A 25,831-nucleotide genomic window follows, 5' to 3' on the forward strand; every position below is an offset into this window, starting at 1 on the left:
GAAATACAGCTCAGGAAAATGTTAAGAGACCACCCAATTTTTTTTTTCAAGAAGAATTTGGTTTACTCTTCCAAACGTAGATTGTTGAACCGTTCCTAAGTGAAGAAATTGTTATTTTTAAAATTTATTTATGGGTATAAACTGGCTTAGTTTGTATTACTCAAAGTATAACAACAATGGGGCCATTTAATCGGGTTTTTGGCAACCGCCATTTATGTATTAAAGTGGTTTCTCTGGCCGCAGGTTTAAATTTGTGGTGAACAATTTTGTGGTTGCTTGCCTATGTCTTATACTTCAAAAAATGGCTGCATAAATGACATTTGCCATTGCTGAGCCAGCTAAAGCCATTTTACTTTTGACCTAGATGAGAACTGATAAACGCTCAGCTTGCCCCATTACTCTCAATGCAATGTATGTGCATCACCATCAAAAGAGTGGGAAAGCACCTTATTTGCTGATGATGTCAAGACAGGTAATTTTTAATTTTTTCATGCTGGAAGTTATGCAGGAAGTTGCAGGAACACATGCCTCTCGTAGTTCAGTTCTGAGTCATATACATGGAAGTGATATTAATTTAGTCTTTCAGTGCAGTTCCTGTCATGCTGACCATTGAAACAGACCACATGGCAAGTACACACTGTAAAAGAAGTTGTGATATGAATGCATAAATATGTGTTTTTGTATGTGCACTAGCTTCTTGTAGATGGGAACTTTGAATGCCATAATATGAATGTATAATATTTTCAGAGCACATTAAAGAATGTCTAATAATTGTAACCCCCTCAACAAATATAAGATTTCTCATTTCTATCAAGGAACATTTTCAACACAAACTGAATGGATACCAAAAAATTCCTATTTATCTTGCAAAAGAAATTGGAGGATATTTGGAATGCTCAACTGATTTTTAAATATTCCATGGGTACTGGGAAATGAGAAACGCTATTGAGTCAGACTACCACGTGTGCTGGCTTTGAAGTCTCATCACCAAGATTTCAATGTCAGCCAGACTGCCTGGTTATATAGAAATCAAATGAAAATCAAACAAATTCCTCCAAAGATAAAGTAAAAAAAAGTCTGCTGGTAAATCCATGGCGGACATTGCTACTTTCATACTCTGTTTACATCTCATCCAGATCATTGCCGTTTCCTCATGAAAATGAGGACTGTGCTATGCAAACAGTTTGCAAATGTTTACAGACCTTGTCTAAATTGGACAAGGTATACAAAACTAGACAGCATGTAACACCATCTGTTATATGCACATCTGGCCTGGTTATCTGTTATCCTGAAGTCCTAAAATTAAAAGAGACATTTCCCTAGGACTGTATACTGGAAATTCTCTGACAAAAAAGGACATTTTCTACAGTCTAAACGCTGTGCAGCTAGTCACTATACTAGCTCTGATGAGTATTGGCTGTGTTGCTGTTAACCATAAACACACAAATAACTGTTAACTGACTGGGCAAACAGTTCACATGGTCCCATTATCTTCAGTTCCTGAAATTTTGATGGAAACGTTGACAAACAAAGTTATGTAGGCTACGTATTAACCTCAAGTCACAGTCTCAAGCCTACTTTGTATTTAAATGCACTGCCTACTGCCAGGACGTCCTTGACCCAGCATTGTTAACCTTACATAGCCTATACACAATTGGTTTAACTGGTTTTCCAGGTTTCAGTCAGCTATACACAGCAAAGGAATTCCATTCTCGTTATTTTCATTGGATTAGTCATATTGCCCTGTTCACTTACAAGCGCATGCAACTGTCATTAACCTATATTGTACGAAATTCCTCTGAATAATAGGCATACAATAAAAATACAGCGTCAAAACTAGCTACTCGATATCAACATTGTACACGTTAGCTGGAAACCACTGGTGTAAATTGTGAATTTAAAAGTACGGTTATTTTGTATCGGCGATATATTTTTGGTTGCCTGTTCTTTGAAACCTGACTCAGAACCAGTTCCGGAGTCGATTCGGGCAAGTACCCATAGACGTGGCAGTGGTGTCTTAGCAACCAATGTCAACAAAGGCAATTACGATCACCTAACCACAGCACACGGGGAAAACGGTCCCTACTGACTGTCCGTCGAGGTGAAATAAAGAAAGTAAGAATTATGACCAATTCATTGATAGTACTTCTCTGTTTAAGTTACACATGACGTCCTTCGGACTGAAATTGCTATTTCTTTTCTAGATTAGCAAAAATCGTGGTACCGTAAGACACGACAACTCAAGCTCCTTCAAAGAAAAACGAACACGCTTTCTGCTTGTAGCCCAGTCAGTGTTTTGGAGCTGTTTTATGTTTTATGACTAGATTACGGCTAATAAAATGCGCAGTAGGCTACACCAGTCACTTTCTCCCCCCAGTGTTAGACGTTTATAGACAGTAGAATTTAGACGATGGATTGCATTATCACATTAGAAAAAAATTATTTTGCTCTTTTTATGGTACAGTGTATTTGCCAGTCTTATCACTAAGCTATCAAGTGTAGCAAAAATAAAAATATGTAACACCGATGACTTATTTTTTTTTTCAGGATGGGAAAGAAAGTGAAGAAAGAAACTGAGGTTCCCGCTAAAGATGTGGTAAAATATAATGTTTTAACAGGAGTCTAAAAAGTATTCTTGGCGCAAAGTACCAGGAATGTAGATATTCTATAAAGTAGGCTATTAGTTAACTTGTTTTGCACTGCATATCCTACAGTTTTTGTGAGTGAGTAAGTAAGAGTGAGTAGGCCTACTTTGAAAGAGAACATACCGTTATGTTTTTTTAATTGATAATTAACAGCTAATTTTAAGGAATATTATTTTTTAAAATGTATTTACAGGAATTAAACTATCAGTTCCTGCCAGCTACTTAGTGCATAATATACTCATAGTAAACAGGTACAGTATTGTTGGTCCAAACACTGTTTGCAGACATCCTGAAGTCACATTTACCATTTCTTCCTAGTTTGACCCTCTTCCCATTGAAAGCAAGAAGCCAGCCACTGTTGTGCTTATGCTTAGCTCTCCTGAGGAGGACATCTTGGCAAAAGCCTGTGAAGCCATTTACAAATATGCAGAAAAGGGTAAATGTACAGTGCCATCTGTTTGTGAGGGTATCTTTTGGAACAGTCTAACCGCAGCCCTTATGACAATTCCATCAGTTTACTTTAACTCACCTACATTGTAGTTTTCATGCAAATTAATTTTTTGAACATGAAATTGATACACTTTACTGCCAATCAAAGCAATAGCAATACATTTTAAGACATAATTCCAAATGATTATTGAGAGTAATCACCTGTTCATCAGTTTATCAGTTTATCCTCATTTACTGTATCTGAATAGCCTCAAATAAAATACGATTCGATGAACATTGTTACCAAATGAATAATTTCTTTCTTTTGTGTTTCTCTCTGTAACAAGAAAATCAGGCACAGTTTTTTCAGAGATTAAAGTTGTGGTCATACATAAACAAGAGACACCTGTGAGGCTTGCAAGGCCACACATGAACACTCCTGAGGTTACTGTTAAACATTAATGATTTAATTGGGCTTAAAATGCTTTTTGCAGTAAGCATGAACAAATATGAAATAAATTGTTTTAATATCATTATATGGGGCTAAAAATGAAGGTAAATGCTGTACCTCAGTGTACATGGGCCTTATAGAACAGAAGTAGCACCATCTCAGCACTTATGCAAGTTACAAGCCATTTTGCATGGTAGTAACGTTTTCCATTGTTAGTTAAACAGTACAGTACTGTTTTCTTTGAACTCATAAGTATTCATAATTTTTTGACCACAATTGAAAAATATTTATTTGACTGTTAAAAATTTGCGTATGAAAGGAAAAGCCTAAAGCAGTGCTACTGATATGTCAAAGTGCGGAGTCATGTCCAAATTTTTATTAATTTGCGACTGAAGAGGAGTAAAACGTGCTACGCAAAATACAGTCTTATGTTTGCTTTTGTGTTTGTGTGCTCTGTGTAAACCTCTATCTCTCTTCTGCCCCCTGCAGGTGATGATAATAAGAGCACTCTGGTGGGACTGGGAGCAGTGGAGCCACTTTCCCAGCTAATATCACACCAGGATCAGCTTGTGCGTAGAAACGCCGTCATGGCTCTTGGAGTCATGGCTACGAACAGTAAGGACTCAGCTCTGTTAGTAATTAAATGTAGTAGAGGAAATTGACTTTAATTCAGTTTTGCTGTTGATGTGTTTTTGACAGGTGATGTAAAAAGGCTTTTGGTAAAACTCGACATCTTTCCATCAATTATTTTAAAACTATCACCTGAAGGTAAGTTCTCTTTAGCATTTTCATTGCTACAAATGATAGAGGTTTTCACTCACTGGGCTGGGCTACCCATCTCTTGTCACAGTGGATGACAGTTTAGATAGAGTTTGAGCTTTTGAATATTTGAACTGCCAAGGGAAGCTAAACCAAATGGTTAGCTGAATCAAGCTATTAAGTGCCTGGCTTGGACAGAACCCTTCAGACATTGCAACCCTTAAGAGCCAAAGCAAGCAAGCCTTGCAACTGAGATCAAATTGCGTTAAAAAAAAAAAAAAACTCAATACTTTCAATACCAACTACATCGCAGGTGCTGAAGTGGCTGTTTAATTTTGTTTCTTACATCTAGAGAACCCTTTATCCTTTTAAAATAGAGGTGAAGTCAATCAGTTTAATATGTTTTAGCCTGGGATTAATGTTAAAGTTAAAATGTCTATTGTGTAAACTTGAAACTAAAAATGTTAATAAAAATGTACTTTGGATTTTTCATTGAGTGCTTCAAAGAATTCATTACTTCAAAGAATTGAAGAAAGGCAAAATATCATAGTAAAACATACTATGTCATATATAATATAGAGATCTTACTCTCATAGAGTATATTTGTAATATTTATAACATGAGGTCTTGACTGCTGCCATTGACTGGTTGATTAAATGTTCCATAATTAGCATGTGCAGCACTGTGAGTAAAATTTAGTTGCTTTAGGCTGTACTGTGGAAATTTCCCTTTATATTTATGTCTCACCCCTCAGGAATTCTAGTGTCAATGAACATTTGTGTCGTATAGTTTCACATGCAATTAATTCAATATGATAAGTTTCCATGGATAAGCCTTTGTGGATATAAATGGGTCATAAGTGGTCATATATAAAATACTTACAAATATACCTGGGCCTACATCTAGCCTTATAGCACATTATTCTACTATTATTTTTTAACATCTAGAAGAGCTGAATGTTAAGGATATCTGAATTTGCTCTGTCCTCTGTTGACATGTCTCTTGCCGTCAGAGGATGTTGTGGTACACGAATTTGCCACCCTTTGCCTGGTGTCCTTGTCTATCGAGTTCACCAGCAAGGTGAAGATCTTTGAAAGCGATGGACTGGACCCTTTGATCAAGCTCCTGAGCAGCCCAGACCCAGACGTCAAGAAGAACTCGGTGGAGTGTATCTACAACCTTGTCCAGGTGGGCCTGCCAGGTTTATTTCTGTCTTTTACAGAGCTACTGCTCTGAGGAGCGGATCTTTGCTACAGCAAAACAACCCTAGACAGAGTCCTTTAAATCCTTCACTTTATTTTGTTGTTTGTATTTTCTAGATTCCAGGTGACCATTTGCAGTGATGGGACATTTAGGGAAGCAGAAGTTCTGAAAAGTGTCAATGTCAATGTTATTATGCCAGTTTAAGTTATGCAATTTGTGCCCATCACTGTGCATTCTGCATCGGTCAGTGCGTGTAATGCACTGGTAACGGTGACTGTGCAATGGTCACAGTGTATGGTATGTTGTAACTCATTCGTTTTAGTTCATAGATGTGTGTACTAGAAGATTGCAGCCATTGTGAGCAGAATGAAAGGGTTCCACACTGTTGTATACTCCAGTATGCTCATTCATCTTTGACATGGTTCCATGGCAGTCTAGCCTATGAACATAAGCACTGTGGCCTTACTTTCTAGAGTTAAATAAAAATATGCACAAAATATGAAGGCATACAACATTATGCTCTTATCCATCAACACACTGAACTCTGACCCCACTACATTAATATCACTGGCTATACCAAGATGCTCATACATAAGCATATAAAGACCAAACCCACTTAAAGGGGCGTTCTTTTATAATGACCGTTCCCGTGTCCCCGCAGGACCTCCCCAGCCGGATGGCGGTACGAGAGCTGAACGGGATTCCTCCGCTGCTGGAGCTCCTGCGCTCGGAGTTCCCGGTCATTCAGCAGCTGGCGCTGCGCACGCTGGAGAGCATCACCACGGAGGCGGGGACCCGCGTGGCGTTCCGCGAGGAGCAGGGCTTGGATAGGCTGCTGGAGCTCCTGGCCAATCAAGTAAAAGACGTTGAAACCTGTTCGCATTAAACCGACATATTCTGAACCAATGCAGTGTGCAGTATATAGTATATCTCTTCTTGGCAGTGCAGTAATGTATGAAATCAGGTTTTAATCAGGTGGTGTTTCATACAGGAGTTCAGTGACCTGCACATGGAGGCCCTGCAGGTGATCTCTAACTGCCTGCAGGACAGTGAGGCCACGCTGCTCATCCATGAGACTGGGGGGCTGGAGAAGCTACTGCAGTTTATAGTCACGCCTGTCTCGCCTGAAGTGCAGATGAATGCAGCCACAGCCATCTCAAGAGCTGCACAGAACAGTACGGGAGCTCGTCGTTCCATGTCTGTGCGAGTGTGACAGTGTGTGTGCTTGTGTATGAAAGAAAGAATGATAGAGATAAGAGAGCAAATATGAGAGAATGTATGTCTAACAAGAGAACAACGTGAACTTGACAGCGAGAAGGTGTGTGAATGCGTGAATTGTATGACTATGTTTCAGTATTTGTGTGCTTCAGGATAAAGTATGTGTTACGTATGTGCATCAGTCCTTACATTTCAGTTTTCAGGAATTGTTAGCATGTAATATGTACATGTACACGCAGTCAGTTCCTGTGTCGGTGTGTTGTGGAACAGGTGAAAACCGGAAAATTCTGCATGAGCACGATGTGGAGAAGGCCCTGGTCAGCCTGCTGGCTGTGGATCACGACGGTGTGCGTATCACCACCTGCAGGACAGTGGCGGTAATGAGCGAAAACCTAGCCTGCAGGGACACCTTCAGGCATCTAGGTGAGACCTTCAACCCACTGTTCCCATGAAATTCTAAAATATTTGTGTTTTCTGCTGGTCTTTCATTTAGTTGATAATTTCATGTATTGTGTGGAGAGTAGTCTGTTATAATGTGCAATAAGATGAAATCCTATTATAGGTACAATGTTTATGAAACTGGAGCTATAGGCTGGAGCCTATCCCAGCATGCATTGGTCGAGAGGCAGGAATACACTCTGGACAGGCTGCACACATACCATTTTAGAGTCACACACTATCGCAGGGCATACATGCCATTTTAGCGTCTCCAGTTAGCCTACCTGCATGTCTTTTGACTGTGGGAGGAAACCGGAGTGCCCGGAAGAAACCCACGCAGACACGGGGAGAACACGAACCCAGGACCCTCTTGCTGTGAGGCGACAGTGCTACCGACTGCTCCACCACTGCCTTATGCAACATTGTAATTGCAAAAAACGTTTTGTGGCTGCTGGCATGACCTTCTCTGGAGATCTTGCATTGCGTGTAAAACGCAACCCAATGAGACAGAAGGCCTGTGTGTTTCAGAGGGGATCCGACCCATTGTCCTGCTGCTGAGCAGCGAATCCGAAGAGGTGAGGGAGGCCGCTGCCCTGGCCTTGTCCTGCCTCACCAATGGCAACCAGCTCAACGCCTAGTGAGTGACCTCACCCAAATCTCAGTAATATCCTCCTAAGACCCAGAAATTAGTTTTTGACCACTGTAGGGGACATGAGTCTCTGGTCTTCATCTCAGGAAAACTATATTCCAGTATGATGAAACCTACACTACAAGAGACAATCAATATAAATAAAATAATATTTTTGAAGATTTTCACTGCAACATATTTTGGTATCCAAGACACTTGTATTATATCAAGAAATGAAAATACTTTAACTTCTTTTTCTCCTGGCTCTGAGGAGAATATGCTATTATGTCCTGGGTTCTCTCTGTGCTTCTGACTGACTCTCTCACTGCCCTTGAGCTTACAGTAGCCATCTTCATATATTGTTGCCACATGGTATACAGTAAATGCATCAGAGAGGACCTGTCGATCCTCTGTGGCCCTGGCCTGCTGCATGGTGTGCTGTGTGTTTGAAGTTAGCCACGCACGGCACGTTGCCATTTTGATAAGCACTGTGCACTAGACAGCACTTCCTTGACATAGGTCAAATAAGAGGGCTCTTTCCTCAGTTTACCTGGTTATTTTCACTTTGTCAGCTCTGAATCTTTTTGTCTGGAATATAAACACACACAGACTACATAGAATGTAATCATTCTGGCAGTGACCGTTAAGAGAGCGACTTCTGAGCCATCCACAGTGTATTTGTTTTTGTTAAGGAGCTGCAATTGAAAAGTAATTTAATTGTAATGTTTTGTGACCGGAGAGGATAAATTTGTTCTTAAGGGATTTTGGGCTCTTTCACACATCCCCCACGGAGTCCTCCGGTGCTCGGTACTGCTCGTTGTTTCACTAAATTGGTCATCTGTTAAGCTGCTATGGGTTGCAGGAGGAAATTACACAGTCCATGCTGTGACTCTGGCACGGTTCCAAAGGTTGTGGAGAAGAGTCAGCGTGACAGGAAGGACCCCCTGTGGTGCTGACATTAGTCTCTGAAGTGCTATCATAATAACAACAGAGTAAATCAAAAGTAAATTCACGCCTGCGTGTCATTACGATGATCTGTGTAGCTTACGCAGTGTGTGATACAAGGGGAAAAATACACCATACGATTATTAAAAGTGTATCATAATCGGCGGAGGAGCTAGTCTCTGTTACAGTCTCCACAAAGAGCAAGAGGCCTGTGAGGGAAGATTAGAGAGCTAGAGAGAACATAGCTGGAGCAGAGCTACAGAAACAGAATCACATATTGTAATATGGGCACGGGAAGACAACAAAATGAATTTGGAAGCCAAATGCTCTTACAGCCTGAAAAATTAATGCACACCAGCAGACTGACATCCAGGCTAGCTTAGTGCAACATAGCTGGAATGGTGAAAATGTTTTTGAATTTTTCTTTAATGCATTTGATGATAAGCAGACACATTTAATGAAGTTACGTTATTAAAACACATGAATTAACTCCCATGAGTGCAATATGCTTTTGGTGGAACCTGTAAGTTCACATTTCTTAATAGCACTGCTCATTGGTGTGTCATTGAAAATGAATGGCGTCCAGTACAGAGATCCATCCTGGAACTTCCTGTTATGTTGGGAGTTGATAAGGTAGAGCCAGTATGAATTTCCTGGCCTAATACTTAAAAGAAAACCAGAGATATATCCAAGATGAAAAATATTATGTTGCAGTTAATCTGTGTTCACTCTAAACATTTTCCAGTGCTTGGAAACAATGATTGACATATGTTTAGTTCTGTTTGGATGTCATGACAGAGGTATTATGATGTAACTGCGCGTGTAACGCCCTATCAGCACCGACATTAACAGTGCTGTACCACTAGCCACTCGAGATAAAAATGTCAGTTTATAAGCTTATCTTGAGTGCAGCCCTGGTCTCTTGTGTCACACACAAAAAGCTTTCTGGAGCACAATGTTTATGACTCAGTGTAGCACATAGAAACAAATTTTTTTGGACTCACTATAGCACAAGTACAAGTTCCTTTGCAAAGAAGGGTGGGGAAATTGTCCGAAAGTTTTATTTGACAGGGTAATAATGTAAATGAATTTCCGGTATTAGCGTAGCCACTTTGCTGCCTTGTGTGGCCTGTGGGTTGACGGAGCTAATCATTCCCGGCAGCGCGGTGTACGAGGCGGAGGGGGATAAGCTCCTTGTGCAGCAGCTGCAGGACCGGTGCCAGGGGGTCGTGGCGCACGCGGCGGCCGTCCTCGCTAACATGGCGGCCCAGGAGACCCTGCGCTGCAGTGCCCTGGCCCACGGGGCCATGCGGGCTCTGGTGGAGCCGCTGCAAGCTGCGGACGCCCGCGTGCTCGCTAGCGCCGCCCTGGCTGTGGCAGCCCTCGCCTGTGACGCAGACGGCAGGGCCGATGTGAGTAACTCTGTCACGCAGACTCTTAGCTGTACCGCTAACAAGCAAGCAGTGACTGGTCCTTTGAACTTGGCAGTTCATTGTGTCGGTAATGTTAGGCTTTGTGCTGATTGGATTTCCCCTTTTTTATGAACAAATCGTAACTTTTTTTTGCAAGACCACCCCATCATATTTCTTGTTAGTGAGGCATCACATACTCCTCCACCCAAGAAAAAAAATTGGCCTATGATTTAACCAATCATTGTGCTCCCTTGAGCAAATATTGCTGGTTGCAATGGGGTTCGATGAGAACAAAAAAAGAGCACTGCCAAACATAGTGTTAACTTAGGCTTACGTAACAAATGCTCTAGCTAGCTACCAGGATATGATGTACAAGCTTCCCTCTGAAACGGTGTTACTCCTTTTTGTCATTAAACTCCAACTGTCACACTAATTTATTGCTGTTTTGGCCCAAATACACTCATTAATATTTTTCATATCTAATTCATGTAATTTACAAGTAATTCCTTTGAAATGTTAAATGAAGGCTTTAAAATACATACACGGAAGTTTATCACTACTCTGTTTAATAGTGCCATGAATCTTGTTGAGCACTATTTTACCAACTAAATTAGCAAAAACGTCACCTGGAATTGCACAGTATGGTTAGTGTTTAAGTGTAATGTTTGACCTGTTGCTGAATTGACTGGTTTGGAGACAAAGTGCATATAGCAGTAGTGAAGAGGAAGCATTTTGTTTCCTCGGGTCTGATGGCTGATGTGATGTTGTCTCTGTATTGCAGCTGAGGGATGCTGGTGGTTTGGCTCCCCTAATCAAGCTGCTGAGCTCCAATAGCGCTGAGGTCCGTTCCAATGCGTGCTGGGCTGTGCGAATCTGTGCCAGTGATGAGCCTACTGCCATAGAGATGTGTCGGCTGGAGTGAGTCTTCTAAAAATCTGACCCTGATATTTTTATTCTTATATTAACATTGTGGAAATAACTAATATTAATCCATTGTCTGTAGAAGACCCCAGTGATGCTCTTGGGCTTTATTACAGTAAATGAGGAGATTATTTGTAGAGATCAACAATCTATCCTCTTAAGCACCACTAGATGGCATTAGTTTTCCATAAATAATGTTCAGGCATTGGTTTCCTTCATGGCACAGCATTGAACTCTGATCAGCAGCTAGTGAAGACCTGCAATACAATTCACGAATCGCTGAGCATTAACGGATTAATTACATGGGTCGTGCTCCATTAAGCTTCATACGTAAATACACTGCCTTTTCCCCTCCTCTCTCCCAGAGCCCTGGAAACCCTACAGGAGATCAACTCCTCTCCAAACCGCCGAAGCAAATTCAGTGAAGCAGCCCTTCAAAGGCTGCTTGACAGCAACCTCTCTGTGAAGTACAGTCTGACCGGCCACCTGTCCTCCACCAACATCACAGTGGATGGATTTTATGACCCGGGCAAGGTAGTTCACGTATCACTGTGGCTTCTGCGCAATGGTGCTTCCAGTGATGATTAGGACACACCCTAGCCCTGGACTTTACCCTCTCTCTTTCTGGGTTTTTACACAGGCACGGGCAGGTCAACGGGTTCTCACCCTGGAAGAGCTGTCTAAGCAGGAAGTCAACCAGCATCGCCCTGTCATTGCAGTTAATGGAAAACCAGAGCAGTTGTAAGTACTGTCCTGGGCATGTAGCTACATACATATGTCCCCTTCCAGGCTGTCTCTAAGTTTTGATGTTTAGATGCTCGCAACTCGAAGGTTAAAGGTTTGATTCACAAGTGGGGCTCTGCCTTTGTACCCTTGTGATAAAAGAATATAAGTTCACAAAGAATGTCAGTTGCTGTTGATAAGAGCCTAAAATGTGCATTAAAAAAAGTTGACTTTCTGAACTTGGTGGTTTCCTCTACCAAGTTTTCTGTACTATATCATACATCATGCTATAATTTCTTGGTTAAAATGTAATAGGCACAGACATGCTGAAATAATGCACGTGTACATAATTTTCCAACTTAAGAAGTGCCATAACTCCGACAATGTTTTTGAAACTACAGCAGTGTGTTTGTGTTTGTCAGTGAATTGTTTCTGTATTGTGAATTACAGAAGTTGGGCTGTGAAATCAACCTCTTTACCGTTGACTAATTTAGTGGAAATAAATGTGGAAAGGAACCAGGCCTTTGTGAAACAAAGGGCAGCACAATGGGTTTTTAAGCCCCCTGTGTTTCCGCTTCATTAAGCCGTCCACATTACCACTTGAATATTAAAAAGAAGCGCCGCTACCTCCCATCACATAATGCAAGCAGTGTAAATGGCGCTGTGCGTACGTCTAGGTCTAGCATCTCGCATCTATAGGTCTCGGTCAACTTAACGCTCTGCGTGAACCATGTTTTAAGTCCGTAGTTATGAGAACGGCTCGGTCAACGTAAGAACAACAACACCCCCTTGCTAGCTCTGTTGTGTAGGTGCAGGGTTGGCCGCAGCATCTCAAGTAGCTCTTCGATGTTGTAGCCAAGCCAGCATAATGGCCACTTGTGTTCAAATGTAGTTGCTCCCCGCTTTGTTTTGCCCCTCCGCCGGTCGGCCTCTGAGCTGCTCCTTCCCAGTCTCTGGTTCGGTCTCCGCGGCTTACGTGTTTGCGTAGCGAGCTTGGCCGCTCTGCTGCGGAGCTCTGCGGAGTGTCTGCCGTCTGCCAGGGCATAAGCCCGTTGGGGAAATGCCACGGCTTATATAAGCTGATCTGAGGATGAGCTGAAACTGTCTGTCTCCAGCTGGGGATAACACACAAATGTTAGAGCTTCTGTGTGTATGATGTGTGCATATTTATTGTTGTATGAGTGTGTTTGTGTGAGTGTAATGGTGCATGTCTGCGTTTGCGCTTTTGAGTGTGTGCACACATGTTTATGGGGTTGGTGTATTTGTGTACAGAATGTATGTGTGAATGGCTGTGCACGTGGTTTTGTGTGTGTATGTGTATGTTTGCGTGTGAATACATGCATGTCTTTGGTGTATCTTTGCTGTACAAAGCACTTCCTGTTTGTTCCAGGATATCTGTAGAGTTGACGGATGACAAACAGCAGGATGGGCTGGTCTCGACTCGCTCCTCGTCCGTCCTGAGCAAGAGCAGCACTAAAACACTGAAGTGAGGGGCATAAACAGGACCATTGGCATGTTCTACTGCGCACTCTTCTTATCTGCTTTTCTTTTTCTTATTCTTCTGTGTAATTGGATCCGTATTTTGCATGTCTGCTTGATTAAGTGGGGCAAATTGTATCATTGGGGATCAATTAAAGTCTAATATGATCATCTTGTAGCCTAATTGCTGAGCTGCAAGAACTGTCTCAGATGATTACTAGCCACCGATGTGATGCCGATGGCTTGAATGCTGTAGCGCGTCTTCCTACAGCTGAAGTGTACAAATATATATAATTACGAACAGGCTTGTCTTCTTAGCGTAAAACTTGTATCCACTTGTCCACTTGAGCGCAGTGGTTTTCTGTAACGCTAGCCCGATTTCTTTAGCCCCTGACCCGCCTTCCATATCACCCCTGTCCCACGTTTCGCAGCAGGGCGAAGAGCAGGGCCCGGAAGGAGGACGAGAAGCAGAAGGACGAGGAGGACGGCAGGGCGGAGGCGGAGGCGGCGGCCGCGGCGGAAAAGCCGTGGGCCCCGCCGTGTGACGCCGAGTTTCAGGACCTGGTCACCGAGGCGGCCAAGGCCGTCCTGCCTCTCCAGGATGAGAGGGAACAGTGTGTCGTCCTGGCCAAGTGAGTCTCCAGTGCTCCACAGGGCAAGGGCTCCTCCACTGCCATTAACCCCACAACAGTTAACACCAATTAAAAATTACTTTTAGTTTTGTAAACGTATTTTCTCTCAAATATGGCCCTGCCAGTTGTGCCTCCCCCAGTCACCACTGAGCCACCCACAGCCATGGAAGGAGCTCTGCAGTTGGGGTACTTCTGCAGTGCCTGCAGGCCCAAAAGCACTACAGGAGAGAGCTACAGCCCACCCAAGGAGAGCTGTGCCTCTCAATGACAACTTGTAGCCTGTTGGGGCCTGATGCATAGTTATGTGGTAGAGTAGAAGTAACAGAAAGCATCCTGGGTGATTTAAACCTGTTCTTTGCACTGGTGGGTAGAGGTGGAAAATCCGGGTTCAGAAAGTGAAAGTCCACCCCAGTATTTTGTTTCTTCTGGATTTGCACATTAGCACAATTCTTCAGCCAGGAGGTAGAACTAATTAGTGAAATCAGCTGGCTCAGTCCATGGGTGGAGTAAACACCTGGCAGGGCTTTTACTTTCAGACCCCCTGGACCATCCACCTCTGCTGGTGGGATGATGTTTTATCTTCCTGTTTTGGACTCCTGGTAATGTCTGGCTACATTCCAGACCTGTAGCATAGCCCGTGGCATAGCCTGTAATGTCTGTGCTGTAGCCTGCACTCATGGAAAGCACTTTTACCAAATGGCTGGGGAGTCCATTACCCAACATTACTGAAGATGATTTTGAGGCTGTTGGGTCTGATTGAAGTTCAAGTTTGAATGGTGCGTATTATGTTTTAACAAGCCGATGTGCTCATTGCGCATGTACGCATGCTTTGTTCTAGCTTTGTTCTAGGTCTGGCTGCAAAGAAAATTGATTACTGCATATTTGAAAGAGTACAGAGCCCCTAAAGGGACAGAAAAAAAATGTAATTGCGTGCGGGAATTACTAACATTGTGCACACGATTTAGTAATTTGTGTGCACAATTTCATTTCTTTTGATGTCCCTTTAGGGGCTGTATGAAAGATTGAACAGCAGGAGCTGCTACCTGAATACACACACTGAATGGCAGGCAGGTTAGCATATCATAACTGCACATACACTGATGAGAAAATACTAAAGAGAGCACTCACAAGTACTGTTATGTTGTAGAGAATACTAATAGTCAGTACATGTTTTTCTCAGCTGAAAGAACATGACTCATGTCCTTGAACTTTCTGAACAGGCATAATTATTGAACATACAATGAATCCAGCTTTGAAAAAAGTATGAACCCATAGAACATAGGTCCCTGGTTCTACACTTCTTCCTAGTTCCGGTGCATTCAGACGATTATTTGTTCAATCAAATAAATCACTAGACTCTTAAAGTAAAAAATGGCAAAGGAAGAGGTTATTCTATCCTTTGCTGCTTACCTCTATGATAAGACACGTTTGTTCAGGATGAAGACATGAGAGATACTGGGGCAGGAGTTTGACCGTGTCGGTGGTTCGTAGGCTGGTGAGTGACACCATGGGCGGGGCTGTGGACCGGGAGAAACTGCATCACTTCATGTGGGAGCTGCACCTCAGCGAGCTGAAGCTGGAGCTCCAGTCCAATATCATCCCCATTGGCAAGATCAAGAAGGGCACGTTCTACCACAGGGCCCTGCTTTTCAAGGTACCCTCTCCCCACACAACCCACTGGAGTAACATTAAAACTCTGTGTTAATTGCAGTATATGACTGAGAAGATTATGACTCTTCCACGCATAGAACACAATTGCCCCCTACAGTATAATCTCTCGATGTTTGATTAAAAAAAAAATGTAGAAAACTATTAAAAGATTCTGCTAGCGTGCAATGTTCCCATTAGATAAATTAGGGTCATGATGCTAGTTTTGCACTTGCCTCTTTGAATCAGTGTAAAACCTGCTAGGCTAAGAGGTGATTTCCCTTGACACAAAGGACATCCTCACTTTCTGTGCGGCAGACCTGGTGGACATGTAATTGGCTCGTTAATTAATTAACACGCGGTGCTGCCGCACGCATGAGCGGTCCCTCTCCAGCAGCTGGGTGGAGACCCAGCTGTAAGTGAAGGCACTGTGCCATCTATCCTTACCCCATCTCCACCTACCCACACACCCCTTTCCTCAGGTTCTGGCAGATAGGATCGGGGTGAGCTGCAGCCTGGTCCGCGGAGACTACAACCGCGCCTGGAACGAAGTCCGACTGATGGAGGACTCGCCCAAGGCCTCGGGACGTTATCCCCGACCTCAGACCTACGTGGTGGACCTGATGCACACCCCGGGGAACCTTCTGAGGAGCGATTTGCCTGCAGCCATCCAGTACCAGACTATCTGAAAGAGTCATACCCATGACTACTGCTGGGAAAAGAATGTTTCGCATGCTGGACTTTGTGCTAGTGTATCTGCTGATGCTACACACCCATGTAAATAACGGTTTAAATTGTGAAGCAGTGCTGCTACTGACAACGTAGTTCACATGAATGCAGTAGACCAACAACTGGGTTAGGACTTTATTGGGTCAAGGACTTTATTCCAGCTGGGGAAGAAATAAAAGATTATGTCAATAAGGGTACATTTGGTGGTAAACTTGACTGAAGTAGTGCTAATAAGGCTACATGCACAGCACTTCAGTGAAAGAAATCTTTACACTTGGCCACTTCTACCTTCCTAAAAGCCCCTTCCTAAAAATCTCGCTCCCCAACTACTTTGCAGAGCATCTGTGTTTTTGTTTTGGTTTCAGTAAGTGGCTGGGGTTTTTTTTACGAGACAATGGTTAATTATTGATCCCCGTGAAGCTATCCTTTGTAAAGCATTTTTTTAACATGCAAACATTTACATTTTGGTAATGATTAACTTGATCAATGATTATTGTTAATTATATATGGCCACATAATGTAAATTAGTTCAGTTCATGAATATTGTGTGAAATTTAATGTTTGTAGTCTACTACATTTTTCTAAGGCATCATTCCTGCTGAAATAAAAACTCAAATTAAGTATAAAATATGTAGCTATCTGTAAATCTACACGTTCACTGTTCACAACATGTCATCACACTCACGTGAACTAATATAGTATTTGACAAGCTATGTAATCTCAGATATAACATGGAGTGTGAAGTCTGCAACAATTAATTAAATATTAAAAAGCAGAGTGGAAGTGATTACTAGAGCCCTGATCTTTGCCCTGTTGCTACACGCGAGATGGGGGTGATACGGAAGGCAGTTCAGAGTTAAATTACAGTGGTTAATTCAGCAGACCTTCAAAGGATAAATTGATAAAAACATTTACTTGCAACATCTACTCAGTTTTTCATGAATGGCCACTGTACATAGCGCAGGCTGGTCCAAATACCACACACTTGTCACGGACCAGAGAAAATAACCAGGCCAAAAGCAAACACAAACTTCCAGGCAAAACCAATGAGTTCAGGATGAGTAATGGTGGGCCTCTATTTATCTTGTGTCTTTATTTGTATTGCATGTTCAAAGGTCTGTAGAGCTTGAGATAATGCGCATGGGTCATTTTACCTTCACCATTTACCATTAACATTTACAAATTAATTTCTCAGACCAGCGTAACATTAAATAAATAAAAAAATAAATAATTAAAAAAAAAAAAAAAACACCGGCCCAAATGTAGAAGTTCATATGACAGGACATCTAAAAAGTTATTTTACATATTTAATTGAACAATGAAGACCATTTGCTTATATTACGGAGTTTCAGACTGACTACATTTGGCAATTAATTTTGGGAAAACTAAAGACTCATGTCCAGTTATATCACATACAGAAATGAATGAGATTGCACTTCTATAATAATAATAATAATAATAATGATAATAATAATAATAATAATAATAACAGAATATAACAAATAATAACAGTGATGAGTATTATTATTGTAATTATTATTGTTGTTATTATTTTTTGATGTTGATGTTGATGTTCAGGAACTTTTATTTAGTGTCGATGAGGTACTTTATTGCTTCTTCCAAATGTTACGATAATGATAAATTGGAATAGATATGAATCTTTATCATTAACATCGTACTTAACATTGGAGTTTTTAGTGAGGGTTCGGATTAATTTGCCTGGATCCTGAAATTAGTTTTGGCAGTCCTTACCTCTGCCCTCCACGCCAGGACAGACTGCGAGGGGGCGTCACCGGCCTGTCAAGAGACGCTCTTATATGCATCCGTTCAAGTCCAGCCGGCGGTTAGTGCGAGTACTGTATAGTCAGCGTGACCGAAGCGAGCTTACTGTGTGGATTCAGTAAAATGAACATGTCTCGTATTCTCGCAAGATTCTCTTTTCTTGTTTTGAAAGAAACCACTGCTAAGCCTCTGCTGCCATTACGCTGTTCGAGAGTGAGTCGTCCAATCTGTACAACTTCTGGTAAGTGCTTGTATTTCACGCTTAAGTCCGTTGCTGGTTCTGTTTGACCTCTCGATGGCATTTTGCTGCATACGTTTATTATTTGTGATGCATTTCAATTACTGTGAAAATGATTTTGAACTGAATAATACATGATAGCAGTATTCCTGTAGGATTAGATCGTTACCAGATGCCTTCATTTTAAGCTAACTTCCTTCCAGCAATCTTTAAATCTGCACACTGTAAATCCCCACACATTTTCCCTCTGAAATTTTCCCAATGGATTTAAAAAGACCTGGCATAGGCCTATATTTTATATAAATACATTTATATTTAAAAATATTTAGAGTTTGTCTCCACCTACCCAAGCACTCACAGCCATTGCTAGTTCTGAGTTTCATTCACTGGAATATTCCACCATAAAAGCGCGCATCTGTGCTATTTTCCGGTGACTTGCATTTTCCAAAAATAGAAAACAAAGGCCCAATGAGCATTTGAATTCCTCGCGGACGAGTAATTTAATATATAAATTTTCTAGTGGGTTTTCCGTTTATCTATTTTTTCCTTTGCCAGATCGCACAAAAACGAATAAATAAATAAATAATTGCAAATTGCTTATCTGTGACAAAGCTAGAATAATAAAAGAGCCGAGACGTCTGCTTGCTTGAAGTCAGTGACTAAAAATTTTGGGACGGCCCCTTAAATTCCCTTCCATTTTCAGAATTAGGGCTGTTTAATTAACCTTAGGCTACTAGGTGGGATCATGAGCATTTTGTGGCATGGGCCATGACTATGGGTGAAAATATGGGTCATGGGGAAGGCTAATGACTGTGTGAATGCCGGTCATGGGTTAAAATCTACAATCTGTTGTGTTGCATACATAGTTTTACATGGTCGAGTCTAATCCCTGAAGTAACAGTGAAAGCTATTAAAATGGATTTCATGCTTATTCTTTTTAATCAAGACAGCCAACTCAAATGCTCATAGCATCATTGTTCACCTGTGTAGCTCTTTTTGTCTGCCAGCACAGAACTGATTTTCGATTGGCTATCAATTTTGTCAGTTTTTCAGTTGGTGTACTGTCCTGTCATTGCATGTTCTGATAAGAATAATCCAACATTCTGACATGGTACAGAAGCAAAACAGCCAAAGTGACAACCAAACATGTAATGACATAGGCCTATAACAGGTAATCCAAAGGTCTTCAAAATTTTGTGTTAAGAGAATTTTTAGTCCACATCGCCCATACCTAGTTGTGTGTCCAGGACTGAGGTCATTGACGCGTTATGATGAGACGGGCGTATCCACTGACTGGAAAAAGAAGCTGACTCCAGAGCAGTACGTGGTTACCAGGGAGAAAGGCACAGAGGAGGTGAGTAAACAACCCATGGTTTCTGAACATGTTCATTGTTCCCTTCAGAAATGTGTTTGTTTACCTGGGGAACATGCTTCACATGTTTTGCCGGGTATGTTCAATATTGAATTCTGAACATTATTTCCAGGTTCATATTGAATATAGTAATATCTTTGAAATGGAACTAGCATTTAAAAGTCCAACAAAATACCCTGTATGGTGCCCATTCTGTATTCATTCTATTAAGTGAGATATGCCCATTGAAGTTTGTACATAGCTCATGCATATATGCATGGTCATCACAAATGGTGGGTTACATCATCTCAGTGTGTGTACAGGGGTGATACTTTGGTTGATTCTAATTCAATACCTTTAAAAGCTGTGTGGAATTAAAATAGGAGAAACAGCCATCTGCATTTCATTTAAATAATTTATTATGAGAAGCTAGTTGCTAATTTAGTTTTTTTTTTCAAAAGGAGTATCAGGGTACTCAACATCTTGTCTTTTATTTTGGTGATATGACATCATAATTCTGCCTTTAGATGACAAGTGCAATTACACTGATTTAGGATTTAGAAATGGGTCTTTATAAAGATTATCATTAGTTTACATAGCTTGCTTTTTCATATGGTAAGTCATTTCTATGTGTGTTTTCTGATATTAAGTAAGCAGCTGTCTGTTCGGATTATTTCTATATTATTATGTGTAGGACTACGATCTGTTAGATAGCTATTAAAAGTTTGTGCCTCTTGTCCCACATTTTGTGATCATGTGAGGTTTCCTGTGAATCTTTTGCACTCTGAATGCAAGTGTGTGCATGCAACATTACATCACTATGAATTTCAAATAAAAACTCCCAACGGTTCAGTTTTTCAGGCTTGTTGAGCACCTAAATAATGACACTACTAAAACTCAACTGATGCAGATGCTCAAAATGGCTAAACAGGGACAGCTCATTTCACATATTGGCTATCGCATATTAAAGTTTTGGGTCAGTATCACAGAATGAGCTCTGCCATTGCACTCATTGTCCCTAAAGCTCTGCTTCAATCATTGTAACTGTGAGATTGATGGAAATGTCTGAAAGGGTTTGATATTGCATTGTTTCATAAACGATTTAATAACATTCTCTAAATATTTCTGTGTTCAATCTGTTTAGCCCTTTAGTGGGATCTACCTGAGCCATAATGAGGTTGGAATGTACCACTGTGTGTGCTGTGACACCCCACTCTTCAGGTAAGCTGCCTCATATCCACAAAGGGCTAAACAAATAAATTAGCATGAGCAGCTAGTCGAGCCTTTGAACAGCCCACTAAAATTTCACACATTCACAAATTAGATGTGCCACTTGGACTCTTTCAGTGCTCATAAGTAGCTCTTGTGGTTTTACTGTGAGGAGGTTATTTATGATTCAGCTATCAGGAACACTAAATTTGACTGTCACTGCAAGCTAAATGACAGGTCACTCAGGAGAGCTCACTTCTAGTACTCACAGTCACTTTTGTATACAACCCTTCACATTTATTAACAGATGAAGTAATTGGTTGTGAACAATTAACTTGTGCTACCAAACCATAATGTCATATATAAATGTTTGATTGTGAGCACTGGTGAATTTTGTTGCATAAAGGCACTTTGAATTGCTATGTTTAAGTCATGATATAGTCTGTTCCTTCATTAGCAAACTTTTTCCTCATTAAACAAACAAGGTACACACTGTGGAACTTAAGGGCAGGGGTGGAGGTTAATTCAAATGTTATGAATTTGAGTGGACTAAACAATTTCTTAGACACAATTACCATCATTCCTGCTTCAAATGGAAGTCAGTGAACAGTTTGAATATCAGAGGGTTAAAAGGTCATGTGCAGCAATATTCTGGGAATCAAAACCTTATGACTCTTTTCCCACACTTATAATGTCGCACAGCACAGAATGTTTATGCTAACAACAGCTCACAGAATGGGTTCCCCACTTGCATGCATAATGCTATGTTGTAAAAGTAGTGGTTGATGTGTAGGGCAAGTGTATGACATTGGATTGTTGCCCCCTGGTGGTACACTTAAGTTTTACAAGCACTTGATATAACTGGTTGTTCAATGATACTGGTCAAGACCTGGCCAATTTTCTGACTTATTTCTTACTTCTACCCACAAATTTTCCCTCTGTCCCACTGTGCTAACTTTTTCTGTGCTACTGTGCTGGCTTATACCTTGGTTTCCCAAGGATTTCTTGAATTTAGAGTTGCAATTTTCTTAATCTAAACATTTGTTATTCAGTTTGTAAACACACAATAATAGATTTCTGATGCTAGATATATTATATTTCCTCTCCAGTCTTCTCTTGATTATTTGCTATGATATTATCAGCCCATTTTCCATACTGAAGAGGAAGAATGACCAAGAAAGCTTTGTTGTCTTCTTGTGTAGCTCGGAAGCCAAGTATGACTCTGGAACTGGATGGCCATCCTTTAACGAGGCACATGGAACATGGGAGAGAGACGAGAGCCATGCCAACATTCTGCGTCGCCCTGACAACTCACTGGGCAGTACTGGGACCGAGGTCATCTGCAAACATGTGAGCAATAGGACCAGAAGTTCAAGACAGGGAAATTATTCCATTCATTTATGAATTGGAATATTAGAGAAAGTCTACTGTTAAAAAAACAAAAAGAATTGTGAGTTTGTGCATATATCCTATACTTTGCAGTTAATGTTTTACTTTTGGCATGCACTTATAAGGATAAGTTACCTTTGCACTACAATATTATTCAAGACTTCAAACAGAATTCAATATATAAGATTCTGAGACCTTAATATTTGCAGCTAAACAAAGGTAAATAAATTTACCAAGTAACTAAACTAGGTAGCTGGCCAATTTGGATGCCTAGCTAGCCTACCTCCATTTCTCTGGGATGCCGGTGGCTATATTTGGGAACATATTGCTTGCTAGCAATGTCTGTCACTAGGAGTGTACTGGTCATTTTATTTTTGAACAATGATTTGGCCTGAACAGTGCGATATAAAAGGTAAACTAGGAAGACTTTGTGACGTAGTCCGTAGGGTCGCTGACGGTCAAATCACACTGCAAATCCCTCTCTGTGGCCGGGGTTTGACTCCCCAACATAACACGTCCTGCACTGTGATCCCATCTCTACCGGCAACCCTCTTTGCTTACCCACCGTTTGAGTAAAGAGAAAAAATACACAAGGAGAATGGACTGTACACTCTCCTTTATAAAAGTAAATAAAAGCAGTGAATTTAGAGGACATGAATGTGAATTTCATTCACCGAATCTAATGGCCTGCGGATGTAACAAGGCCATTTAGTTGTATAAGCCATTTGATTTTAAAAAGTTGTATATTGCACTTTTTTTTGTAATGGTTGTTTGGGTTATTTGATTGCATTCTGGGAAGCATTTTATCATTATGTCAAGGACAGCTGTTTGCACTTGAAAATGCAATGTGAAAATTGAGGAATGCTGAACATTGCAGAAGACAAATAGCGTTATCATTTCAAATCTTGATCATAATCTGATGAAATAAAACCTGCATTTTTTCATATAACAGAAATTAGGTTGTGCCTAAAGGCCTCATTTGTCTTCACTGATCATACATTGTATATGTCTTTCTCAGATATAGCCATACATGGAAACCATATAGCATCTATAGTACAAAGTGTTACAAAGTATTTAGTACAACAGGTTGAAAATGAATCTTGATATAGAGCACCATCTGTGTCTGTTTAATGTAACAATTTCTCCTTCACTGCAGTGTGATGCCCACCTTGGTCATGTATTTGAAGATGGCCCAGATCCCACAGGCCAGAGGTTCTGCATTAACAGTACAGCCCTCAACTTCAAACCACGAGCCAAGTAGGCCCCTTGGTTCTCTCCCATTCCAGTAGAAGACTTTCTTGCAGCTTTATGGGATTGTGTAAATAAGCATGCTGTGTATTGTCATACATGAGCTGAGTCATACTCTAAGACAAGATATCGTGGGCAGGTTTTTCTGTGTGATTGATTTTCTTTGGTGTGTGAAATGCAGCCTTCAACTTCAAGAAATGACCATAAAAGTATATACATATGGGTTTTTTTTGTCAAAAATGTTTTCTTTTGCATTACACGTGTACTATAGTTTATAATTTGTTTATCTGAATGTATGTTATGTTCATCTGACATGAATGTGTCCACACACAATATCCCTGCCATTTGTGTTTTGTTAGGAATATTGTGTCTAGATACTGTTTGAGCTGAGTTTGTGACTAGCTCCTTGGCTATGAATAATGTAAAAGTATCATTACACATGTAGGTAATGGGTTATTTTATTCTATTAGAATGTCAGTTTCGAAATTTGTTGTATTGGAAAGATTGTGAACTTGAAAGTGATATACTTTAGCATTTCAATTCATTTAACAGTTTCATAAATCCAAAATAGATAGTCTAAATGTACATTGGAGTCATAGTACATTCATACACTTAAATTCATAAACTTCTCCTGGCCCTTGACTGAATTCCAGAATTGTGTGTTCTCATGTTTCTTAGGTCATATTATGCCACTTTTTTGGACAAACAGTAATTCGGTAACACTTGTTTTAGATGCTGATGTATGCACAATAATGAAAGTCTGTAATTCTACTAGTTAAGGTAGAATTTAGTGAAAGTTAAATAACCGCAACATACTAATGGAAAGTTTACTGAGAAGTTAAAAATGAATATGACATGAGATTAACAGTGCTACGTGATATAAGCTAATATTGGTTCAATTAGATATTTGTTAAAATCTGTTGCTTTTTAGGAATACCTTTTGTTTAAGGTGTGTGTATATATATATATTTATATACATATATATATATATATATATATATATATATGTACTCACCAAGGAATTTATCATTTAATTTATTATGACCTTTATGTATGAAAGCTCTGAGTGTATTTCAGTTTTACCTGGGGTAATTGTAGAGAAGCAAAATAACCATTGCTGTTATAGTTACATTAGTCCCTGGGAAAATGTTTTATATTTATATATATATAAAAAAAAAATTCCAATGGTGTTCGTTCTGTAATGAATCACATACACGCATGCTTTCTCACACATTAAATTTTAACAATTTCAGTGTGCCCAAAATTAGGTGTTACATGATCTTTAAAATATATTTTTGCTTAAATAAAGCATTTTGCACAGTTTTGTCTGGCAGCATATCCTGATATCTAGTCATGATTAAAATATTTTGACAACAAACCCTGGTTTTTGTAATTTAGTGTTATTAAATAAAAGGAGCATTGCATTACATTGCAGTGCAGTCACTTAACAGATGTCTTTTCCAGGGTGACTTCACCAGAGTATCTCCTAGATGGCACAGAAGGCCCATTTAAAATAACTGTGGAATCTATGAAATAAATGCCACTGTACAGCTAACCTGTGCCTGTAGCATTACATTGGGAAAGAATGAAAGGGTATAGCTAGAGAGGGCGAGGGGAGCCTTGGTGCAATCTGCAGATGTGGGACTTCAGTCTGTATCGGTAGGATGATAGGGGTTCTACTGTTCTGATTGCAATGGGAACTCATTCCATCACCAGGGGACCAAAACAGATGTGACCTGGAAGTGCAGACGTGTGGTGTCAGTCGCCTAGAAGTTGGAGACTGCGGAGGTCTGGCTGGTGTGTAGGAGTTTTTGGAGTGGTCTCATTAGCTGCCTATAGCCTTGTACCAAGGTTTTGAATTTCATGCCAGCTGATGTAGGTAGGCAGTGGAAGGAGATTAGAAGCAGAGTTATAACGCTCAGTCTGGGGTGGTTGTCGAAATTGAAAAGTGTTGTCCAGCAAATGAAGACAGTGGCACGGTGGTGCAGCTTGAGCGAAAGGTCAAGTAGGGGGGAGGTACTGTTATAGGAATAACAGTATTTTTCTCAGTTTTTCCAAGGTTAAGCTGTAGGTAATGGTTTTGCTATCCAGTTTGAGATGTCTTGTATACAAGCTGAAATCCACACTGAGACCAGTGTATTGTAGGGCAGGAAGGAGAGAAGAAGTGGTTTATTATTAGTGTAGCAGTGAAAAGATGGACCATGGGAGGAGCTAGCAGAACCAAGAAACTTATAGAGAAAGAGAAGAGGACCAAGGACTGTGCACTGTGCGACAAGGTAATGAGGTCCTGAAACTGTGCCCCCCATCCAACCTGGAAGGTGCAATTACTGTATCTAAGTACAAAGCAAACCAGTT

At 40.7% G+C, this 25,831-nt stretch overlaps 2 protein-coding genes across 3 annotated transcripts; both read left to right on the forward strand.

The window, feature by feature from the left end:
* The first annotated feature begins 1,980 nt into the window (after positions 1 to 1,980).
* Positions 1,981 to 17,033, forward strand: armc3 (armadillo repeat containing 3). 2 transcript variants are annotated; one of them, XM_035412485.1, is made up of 18 exons: positions 1,981 to 2,115; positions 2,548 to 2,596; positions 2,964 to 3,081; positions 4,015 to 4,140; positions 4,225 to 4,293; positions 5,297 to 5,472; positions 6,149 to 6,343; positions 6,479 to 6,662; positions 6,976 to 7,128; positions 7,672 to 7,780; positions 9,879 to 10,128; positions 10,910 to 11,046; positions 11,415 to 11,583; positions 11,690 to 11,790; positions 13,163 to 13,258; positions 13,683 to 13,883; positions 15,375 to 15,537; positions 16,013 to 17,033. In XM_035412485.1, the coding sequence occupies exons 2-18, from the start codon at positions 2,549 to 2,551 to the stop codon at positions 16,217 to 16,219; spliced, it is 2,502 nt and encodes an 833-aa protein (XP_035268376.1). In that variant the 5' UTR covers positions 1,981 to 2,115; position 2,548; the 3' UTR covers positions 16,220 to 17,033. The 2 variants fall into 2 exon arrangements, with proteins under 2 accessions (XP_035268376.1, XP_035268377.1); XM_035412486.1 differs by having other exon boundaries at positions 13,686 to 13,883.
* A 1,018-nt stretch (positions 17,034 to 18,051) lies between these two features.
* Positions 18,052 to 24,854, forward strand: msrb2 (methionine sulfoxide reductase B2). Its single transcript, XM_035412851.1, has 5 exons — positions 18,052 to 18,282; positions 19,527 to 19,633; positions 20,775 to 20,851; positions 22,042 to 22,189; positions 23,385 to 24,854. The coding sequence occupies exons 1-5, from the start codon at positions 18,165 to 18,167 to the stop codon at positions 23,487 to 23,489; spliced, it is 555 nt and encodes a 184-aa protein (XP_035268742.1). The 5' UTR covers positions 18,052 to 18,164; the 3' UTR covers positions 23,490 to 24,854.
* The last annotated feature ends 977 nt before the right edge of the window (positions 24,855 to 25,831 follow it).

This window comes from Anguilla anguilla, chromosome 4 (assembly GCF_013347855.1).
Source record: "Anguilla anguilla isolate fAngAng1 chromosome 4, fAngAng1.pri, whole genome shotgun sequence".
Classification (NCBI taxonomy): domain Eukaryota; kingdom Metazoa; phylum Chordata; class Actinopteri; order Anguilliformes; family Anguillidae; genus Anguilla; species Anguilla anguilla.

What these genes read in the sequence shown, in the direction of transcription:
- armc3 (XM_035412485.1), top strand. Translation starts at nt 2,549, where the DNA reads ATGGGAAAGAAAGTGAAGAAAGAAACTGAGGTTCCCGCTAAAGATGTG. An exon ending in AGGTTCCCGCTAAAGATGTG is followed by an intron (nt 2,597 to 2,963) that starts GTAAAATATAAT and finishes ATTTCTTCCTAG; the next exon opens with TTTGACCCTCTTCCCATTGA. An exon ending in TTACAAATATGCAGAAAAGG is followed by an intron (nt 3,082 to 4,014) that starts GTAAATGTACAG and finishes TGCCCCCTGCAG; the next exon opens with GTGATGATAATAAGAGCACT.
- msrb2 (XM_035412851.1), top strand. Translation starts at nt 18,165, where the DNA reads ATGAACATGTCTCGTATTCTCGCAAGATTCTCTTTTCTTGTTTTGAAA. An exon ending in TCCAATCTGTACAACTTCTG is followed by an intron (nt 18,283 to 19,526) that starts GTAAGTGCTTGT and finishes TTGTGTGTCCAG; the next exon opens with GACTGAGGTCATTGACGCGT. An exon ending in GGGAGAAAGGCACAGAGGAG is followed by an intron (nt 19,634 to 20,774) that starts GTGAGTAAACAA and finishes CAATCTGTTTAG; the next exon opens with CCCTTTAGTGGGATCTACCT.